Below are 8727 nucleotides of genomic sequence, written 5' to 3' on the forward strand. Positions count from 1 at the left end.
CACTCCCCCCCCCACCACCCCGATACACACATGGGGTAAGAAATCACCCCCGTGTCAGAAGGAGGAAATGACACGAGTCAGCGGATGAACTTGTGTTTCCTGTTCACAAGGTGGACAAAGCCTGGGATCAGTCACCGGCAGCGAAAACCTTGATCAGATGACAGGCATTGCGACACGCACGGGCACGGGCACGGGCACAAGCACGGGCACACAGGCGCGCGCACACACACAGAGTGCGGTTTTGAGGTTCAGCTTCGTTGGAGAAAAAAAAAATAGGTCTGAAACTATTTGTAACAATAAGAAAATCTAATTTAATAAAGTTATCTGTTGCAGTTTTGAATATATCCAAAGCGCTGATAGATCTAAGCGAAGGCTATTTAAAAAAAAGACATTTAACGATAATTATTTGAAAAGACATGTCATTCAGAAACACGCGAGGTTGTCAATTCCAGCGCGCAAGAAGAATGTGTGTCTTAAGATATCGATTGTTTGATGACGTCTAACTTTTCATAATTTCAGCATTTTATTTGTGCTGATGTTTGCACTGCAGAGCAGTTATTTACCGCATCAAGTTTACGAACGGAAAGTTTATCCAACTGTATTTATTATATATGTATTATATCGGTGATGCGCTTGTTGCATCTGCTCTTAAACTGTCAAACACCGAAGAAAATGTACCTACCAAATGGATGAATATACATATACTGTATATATTTTTAGCATTTTGACTCGATTCTGTGTATTCAGTATTAATGTACATTTCATCGACAGCGTTGGAAAAAAGACTTTTCATTAACACAGAACGTGTTATTACAAGAAGAGAGATATATAGTTAGCAAACTCTGAGTCCCACAGAAATAACGTTTGCTGGACTATAAGCGCTTTTGTGGATTAATTATCGGGCTACTTAATAAGAGGAGTGAGAAGTGCACTACGATTTGAACTCGTTTTAAACTCAACACAAGACCTTTTTATAAGGATTCATACATTTACCGCCACATTTACCGTGGTCCTACCGATCCCGATATTTTAAACATCTCTCCTTTCGTACAGGAATTATTCCAAACTCATGCGGAATAAACAAGTATTTTTAGTCATTACTTTGCAGAAATGAAGCTTTGCCTTGAACCTATCGAAAGAACTCGATTTTTTTTTTTTTTTATTTATTAATGTATTTATTCGTTCCGTCGCTGTTAGACGGACAGTTTCGCGGACACTAAATAAATTACACACCGTATTTACGGGGTCTTTTTTCTTATTGCTTTTCACACACTTCGGGGGTTTTTGGTTAACACGGAACAACGAAATAATTAGTAACAAATAAAGCTCCATGTCCGTAAACTTTCTGGAAAACATTTTTTGGGCCCCTTAACCGAGCCGCAGTGTGGAAAACAGAAGGAAAGAAAAAAAAAAAAAAAAGATTAAGGGATTGAGTCACGCAAATGAGCTTTTTGAGGGAACTAATGAAAGATGGGTCGCAACTTATTACAGGACATCACATGACGGAGCGCAGATATTAAATTATGCGGGAGGCAAGAGGGGAGGAGTGCGTGTGGGTGTGTGTGTCTGTTGTGTGTGTGTGTGTGTGTGTGTGTCAGCGCGCGTGGAAGGAGAAGAGGAGGACAGCAGCGGGACGGGTCGCAGACACTGCGCGCGCGCTCCCGCCGGTGTGTCCGGACTCGCAGTAGGACTCGCCGCCTCGTTCCAGTCTCGCGCAGCACATGATGGCCGCGTTCGCGCTCCTGCTCGCGGTGGCCTGCGCCTCCGCCGCCTCCCCAGCGGACGATGAGCAGAAGAGTGAGTTATTCATCCGGCACACGTGTCGCCGCACATTTACTACTATCATTGTCATTACATTTATTTATTTTGTCCAAAGCGACTTCCAGTGGATACTGTAGTGTTATGAGCCCACACACCTTCAGCAAGGTGACTTACACAGCTAGGTACACTACTTACTGGGTCACTCATCCATACATCAGTGGAACACACTCTGTCTGTCACTCGCACACTATGGGGGAACCTGAACAGCATTATCTTTGGACTGTGGGAGGAAACCAGAGCAGCCGGAGAAAACCCACGCAGGCACAGGGAGAATATACAAACCCACGTCCTCCCGCACCACCCGGGCGCTGTGAGACTGCAGCGTCACTCGCTGTGCCACCGTTCCACCCGTTATTGTTGTTGTTGTTGTTGTTGTTTGCAGCACCGACTCGAACTGTGCCAGGCACTCCGTTCAAAACTCACAATTTCTGAGACTCATATGATAAACGGGACAAGAAGAACAACATTGTGTGTGGAATCCAGCAGAAAGACTGGGGTGGCAAATCATGGAAGAGCCGAGGAGAGACCGAGTGAGTGAAGGACGTGATGTTAGTTATTGAAGAGTGTCCGGCTGGACCGGCTGGAAACGGTCCCCAATACTACGCCACGGTCCCCAGACGGTCCCATCATGATGAGGCCAATTAACGGCATCGTAGGAACTGAGGTGGAGGCACATTTATCAGGGTCTCTTTTTATTAAGTGCTGTTTTTTTATAAGGATTTGTCATTTTCATCCATTCGCATAAAGGAGGTGTTTCTCATCGCCTTTCTCGCTTCTTTATTTATTTGCGATGCTATAAATAAAGGAATTCTGGAATAAAGACTGGAATAAACTGGCCGGAATACACTGAGATATTGATAATACACTGTGAGTGTGAGGTGGACTGTGTGAGTGTGCTTCATTGTAAGTAGTGTATCTAGCAGTGTAAGTGACCACGGTAAATAAGGTGCGTGGGCTGGTAACACTACACAGAGTTCATTGGAAGTCGCTTTGGAGAAAAGCCTCTGATAAAAAAATAAATAAATGTGTCACGTGCACTGTGTCTTAGCAGAACATGGCAATTTTTTTTTTCTCATTTTTCCCCAGGCTGAAGGGATTTCTCAGCGCACACAGTATTAGGGATGTAGTGTACAGTATGTGACACCTGTGGGATGTGTCGGGTCGGTGTTTACAACATGCGCCATTCATAAGGCACACTGACTCCTGTCCAGGCAAAAGGATAAAGCAGAACATCACAAGTTTAAAGTTAATTTGCATAGAAGTCCTGCATTTCATTATTTATTTCAGTAATGATTAATTGCAGCGATTTTAGAAAGACTGAAAGAAGAGCAGTGGTTTAAGGATGATAAACAGTAGGACAACCGTTCCCGGTCTCTGTCTTCCCAGAATACAGGGACATGTTCCAACACTCCCACTCCGGTAAATACCCTCCGCTTCCCGGCTGGAATTCGGACAACCACCCCTGGGATGAGGACCTGTACCCGCCCTTGAGACCAGACAACTTCATGGAGAGAAGAGGTGATTGCTGCTCCTTTAAGGCTCCAGAGTGTTAAAAATTTGTGAAACGTGCACATATATTAAACGGAGGTGTGTCAGAGATGAGCGAGCCCTGTCCCCCGTCATTTCGCATGCAGGCCGGCGCGTGGTTGCCCACCTCACGAGTGACAGTCCTGCCATGAATGGCTCCTTAATCACATTCACCACGTCACTCGAGTTCCCACGCTGCCAGCGCGAGGACGCCCGCGGGGACCTTGTCTACGACCCCACCTGCCGAGACGGTACTGAACCCTTCTTTTCTTCAGTATCACGTTGACATCACCAGCTCCTTCAGACCAAAAAGTTTAATAAATCAGACATGATGATGGAACCGCCATGAAGCGATGTGACAAGCAGTTAAATTAGGAGAGTGGAAAAAAAGAACAAAATAAGGATTGTTTCACTGTTCTTTGGACAGAAAATGGCAAGGTGCACTCTGGTTACGTCTACAACTGGACCTCCTGGATGCAGGACTACGGCTTTGGACAGTGCACTGACCCCACCAAGTGCAACGTCTTCCCGGATGGGACCCCTTTCCCACAGAGCTACAGCTGGAGACGGAAGAACTACATCTACGTGTGGCGCACGATGGGTGAGGATTGGGTGGGATGAGGTGTGTGGTGGCAGGCAGAAGGAGGGCAGGTAGAAGTGGATGATGGCGGTTCCCCCCTGGGTTGGAGAAGCTGGGAGCGGGGTGATTGACTGGAACCGGTACAGACCGGCTCGCAGATCCTGCGGATCATAAATTGCGTGCGGGGTTCGTGATATGACAAATGTCTCTCATGTGATGCATTTTATCGCTCCGCTGTCACAAGGACTCATTGAAAACGGCCGCGTTGACTTTTTCATGAGTCACTGTGAAAGATTGCGAGGACTGAGGACTTGGACGTGACTCTTTGAATTCTCTCCTCAGGTCAGTACTTCCAGACCTGTGGAGGTTCCACTTCCACCCTCAAGCTCAACACCAGCAACATCACTCTGGGTGCAGAGATCATGGAGGTGATGGTGTACCGCCTGCGGGACCGCAGGAAGTACAGCCCAGCAGCCATTGACAGCGGGGTTTACTTCATCACGGGTGGGTCCTTGGAAGGCTAGAACGTGTTGTGTATAGTCACTGGCACGGCGCTGAATAACTTCCCCCTTTTGCGTCCCATCCTCACACCTCCCGTTGCGGTGAACAGCCTTCGACATCTTTCTCATAATTTGGTGTTGCATTTTAATCAAAGATCCCGTGGTGATGCACAGAGCTCCAAAGCCCTTCCATGGCGCCATTGCATTCGCTTAATGCAGTAATCAGCAACAAAGTAGTAAAAAGGGTGAAAATGTGATACTGCTATATTTGTAAATGAAAGGCAACGGAGACTTTACTTTGGGAATGGATGTTTTGTTGATTAATATTTCAAGTCAAATGAGGTCCAACTCGGAAATGTCTTGCATTTGCCCCCAAATTAGTTATAGCCAGGTACCAAATTGTCGTGTCTCCTCCACGGAGCCAACTGAGGAAGGTCAAACACAAGTCAAACATACCGTGCAGTTCTGCTGTTAGTGATGTCGCGGCAGGAGAGCTTTGCTTTTACATACGTCAGTAGAGGCAACCCTGTTGGGTTGCTGAGAGTTGGGCAGTGTTTAAACCGAGCATTTTAAAAACGATTTCCTTCCACGACAGCAATGTTTCACACACTAATCTGTAATTTTATAGAACTGCCTATAAGTGACCAATTAAAATGTCATGATTTTTGAGAGAGTAAACTCTAATATGTTATCCCCATAGACAAGATTCCCCTGGCGGTGAACATCTCTCAAAAAGCTGCACGCAACCTGTCGGAAAACGTCTTCGTCACGGACTCGGACATTATCTTCAAAGTCCTGATCCACGATCCGAGCAACTACCTGAAAACCGCCACTTCCGTGAACTTCATCTGGGACTTCAGAGACGGTAACCGTCTGGTGACGCACAGCAACGTGGCCAGCCACACGTACAGCTCTGCGGGCAATGTCACCGTGAAGCTCATCGTAGAGGCCGCCTTCCGCGCCGACTGCCCCCCGCTCACCACTACGCCAGAGAGCTCCAGCTCCAGGCAGACCACAGGTGAACTTGGATGAGTCGTAGAGGCAGAGATCTTGAGTCCCCTCCAGCTGCGTACCTCCATGAGATGTTGTTGCTTCATTCTTCCTTTCTTCACCAGCTGCAGCCACCACCCCAACTCCAGAGACTCATACTGTCACTAGTAGAGTAGAAACTACCCCTGGTAGTAAGTAGACCTCGTGCTTTGTCTGTTCTTTTCTCATCATTTCCTGTTGCATGTCAAGGAATCCTGTCTAAACATGATTGTACATTGAATGAGGTTCTGATCCACGAAACATTTGAACCCATCTTGGCTACAGCTACTACTGCACGGACCCGTGAGACAACTACTACCTCTACCACCACAACAAGTACCCCGACAACAGAGATGCCTGTTACCACGGCAGCTGAGGGCGCCACCGACACCCCCGTGGACCCCGTTGACCACAACTCTGAGAACAAGTGCTTCCGGTACATGTTTGGCACCTTTGAAAAGGAGATCCTCATCATCGGTGAGACTTTCCTAGATGCTGCTTCTCACACCCTCCTGCCTCCCCTCCCCAGTTTCCACGATCCGCGAGCCCCATCTTGTTAGCATTCAGTCAAGTGAACCACATCAGCAGAAATGTGGCCAAGGACTTGCGGGAAGAGTTAGGCAACCTTCATCTTTCAACCCAAAGCCAAGAACATCAACATGCACATTTTTATAGTTTGGTATGTTTATTATGGCGGGGGCAATCATATAAATGACTGTAATGTATTAGAATGGTTTTGGAAGTTTCTTTCCTCTTTATTGAGAATAATAGTGTGAGGCAGCCAGGAACACTGGCTTCTCAACTGGTGAACACAGCTGGAACCAGAACTTCTTGTGTTCATAATTCCAATGTCACTTGTACCCAGAAAGTCACATTAAAAATACACTTAAGAATATAGATATCGCATGAACTATTTACAGGTTAGGTTCGGTGAAAAACCTGGATATACCGACAATAAATTTTAGAGAACATTCAGTAAAGTCTCAACTTTGAGCTACATCCCATTTAAGACCATTTTAAAAATAATGAAATAAAAATATGCAATCGCTACAAATTCTCTATTGATTGCTAGCAGTTTGATAAATTAATTTCATTAGCATGTTCTAATGTACATTCGTGCTACTTGCAGTTTTATGTTACCTTACGTTAGTTTCCATCGTAATGGTGCTGTCACACGCAGAGAGAAAGCAGCTTATTTGCTGACTGCCTTCGTCTCGAAGGACTGCAGTTGTGGTAACGAATCCAAGAGTTTGATTATGGTGTGAATCTTCCAGATGATGCTCTTGATGCAAATACCATTCAAGCCAGCACAATTGTGGAGGTGTCTACATCCAAGGTGACCGATACCGTTGTGCACTTCCTTGTGAAGTGCATGGGCAGGTGAGAGAGTGCAACCGGAATCACGGGGTCATCGCATCCATTAGCAATCCAATCCAGACAACACATGCCCCACAGGGAATAACTCTGAGCTTAAGCTTAGCCATAGCCTCCTTTTTCTGGTGCTCTCTCTCTGTCGCCCAGTGTTCCTACCTCCGCCTGCACGATCATCTCGGATGCATTCTGCGAGAAGGCAAAGAACGTCATTTGCAATGACATTCCGCCCTCTGCTGAATGTAAGGTGATGCTGAAGCGCACCTTCCTTCAGCCTGGTACCTACTGTGTGAACATCAGCTTGGAGGGATCTTCCAGCTTTGCCTTGGCCAGCACTCATGTCACCACTAATGTCACCACTCATGTCACCATTGGAACTGGGGACAAAGGTAAGTCCAGCAACCAGTGGATCCATGTCCAGCACTTAAATACATACGCTATAAATGCTGTTCACTGTCTCTCTGGTTCAGCAGTTGCCAAACCACTGCAGGCCACTGAGGTTGTGCTGAGTGCTAGCGCCATCCTAGTGGCTATCTTCGCCTTCGTTGGCTTCATGGTGTACAAGTGAGTGAGTCAAACGTTCCTGGTGGTCTGACTGCAGTCACCACCCCCAGGCTTCCCGCTGAGACTGCTGAAAAATGTGCCTCATTTAAAGTTCACCTGGCAATATGCACCCAAACCTTCTTGGCAGGTCTGAGCATTCCCTTTACCCTTCGCAGGCGCTACAGGGTCTACCAGCCAGTAAGGCGCGAGGCCATAGTGGAGCATGGCCCAGGAAGGGTGGGATCCCGCTTGGGCCAGCTGAAGGCAGCATTATTCCAGGCCAATGAGGAGAAGAGCCACCTGCTGAGTGACAGAAGCCCTTTCTAAGTTCTTTCCTCTTCAGCAGTGGTTCTCTACCAGGGTCATGTACCGAGGTTGCCTTAGGAGTTCAACATGCGGTGAGCGATGTTTCCACACATAGATGTTTTGCGGCAACATGAAACACTTGTAGTCTGCTGTATACACACTCACCAGGGTATCTAACACTGAGTATTAGTTATGTGTTGCTCATCAAAATGCACGCTTTGCGCCAATTCACCATTTTGTTTCGCACACCAGCTCGATGAAAACAGTAACTCGCAAATTGTGATGGGGATATTAGTAAAAGGAGATTTGTAATGTCTCAAATCTGCCTTGGCTGCCATTTTCAGGAAGGTGGAGATCAGCGTTTCAGAAACAAAAGGTATATGCCATGTACATGGCTTTAAGAAACACTGCTTCTGCAGTCTGACAGTATAGCAGGTAATTCACTGAATCCTACCTGAGGATTATATCTAAAAACTGAATAGCCCTAAAAGGCCAATGGTACACAATTTCTTCCCTTCTCAGGGGATTACTTTAGAAATACAGCTCACCTTTGACATTTAGAAAGACTCAAATTAAGGTTACCAAGAGAAATTAAATGTACTAATTTTTGCTAGCTGACTGCCCAACATCAATGTTGGGGAAACATTGTAATTCTAATAAATATTACCAAATTGAGTGTCTGTTATATACATCTCTTGCCCTGTAATACTGAACAGGTGGTTTCCCATACTACTAACCTCAGACCGAGGAGGAAGAAGGAGGGGAAAAAAAAAAAAAAAAAAAAAAAAATTTTACAAAGCACCATGGATTACACAAGTTTTAAATTTTGGGGTTTGATGGGCAAAGTTCAGAGGCTTCTAGCCAAACATTGGTCTAAGAGGAAAAGCAGCTTATGTTAAAGTAGGGCTCCATTTGTTATCCCTGTGTACAGTCCAACAACCCAGAGGGTCTCCACTGACACACACAGCCAAACAAAATAGAAACCACATAGGAGCCAATTTTATTTTATTCAGAGGCATTTGACACGGAGCTGTATTGGGGGCACAAGTA

General features: G+C 46.0%; 1 protein-coding gene across 2 annotated transcripts; it reads left to right on the plus strand.

Annotated features, from left to right (window-relative positions):
• The first annotated feature begins 1567 nt into the window (after positions 1 to 1567).
• Positions 1568 to 8324, plus strand: gpnmb (glycoprotein (transmembrane) nmb). Of its 2 annotated transcripts, none has more exons than XM_018750328.2 (12): positions 1568 to 1797; positions 3208 to 3339; positions 3456 to 3599; positions 3776 to 3949; positions 4271 to 4432; positions 5129 to 5446; positions 5544 to 5609; positions 5743 to 5934; positions 6732 to 6837; positions 6979 to 7217; positions 7299 to 7392; positions 7548 to 8324. In XM_018750328.2, the coding sequence occupies exons 1-12, from the start codon at positions 1722 to 1724 to the stop codon at positions 7696 to 7698; spliced, it is 1854 nt and encodes a 617-aa protein (XP_018605844.2). In that variant the 5' UTR covers positions 1568 to 1721; the 3' UTR covers positions 7699 to 8324. The 2 variants fall into 2 exon arrangements, with proteins under 2 accessions (XP_018605844.2, XP_018605845.2); XM_018750329.2 differs by having other exon boundaries at positions 7302 to 7392.
• The last annotated feature ends 403 nt before the right edge of the window (positions 8325 to 8727 follow it).

This window comes from Scleropages formosus, chromosome 23, assembly GCF_900964775.1.
Source record: "Scleropages formosus chromosome 23, fSclFor1.1, whole genome shotgun sequence".
In the NCBI taxonomy this organism is placed as follows: domain Eukaryota; kingdom Metazoa; phylum Chordata; class Actinopteri; order Osteoglossiformes; family Osteoglossidae; genus Scleropages; species Scleropages formosus.

Coding starts and splice junctions, on each gene's coding strand:
- gpnmb (XM_018750328.2), top strand. CDS start 1,722: ATGATGGCCGCGTTCGCGCTCCTGCTCGCGGTGGCCTGCGCCTCCGCC. Junction 5,935..6,731: donor AAAGGAGATCCTCATCATCG/GTGAGACTTTCC, acceptor TGAATCTTCCAG/ATGATGCTCTTGATGCAAAT. Junction 7,218..7,298: donor CATTGGAACTGGGGACAAAG/GTAAGTCCAGCA, acceptor TCTCTGGTTCAG/CAGTTGCCAAACCACTGCAG.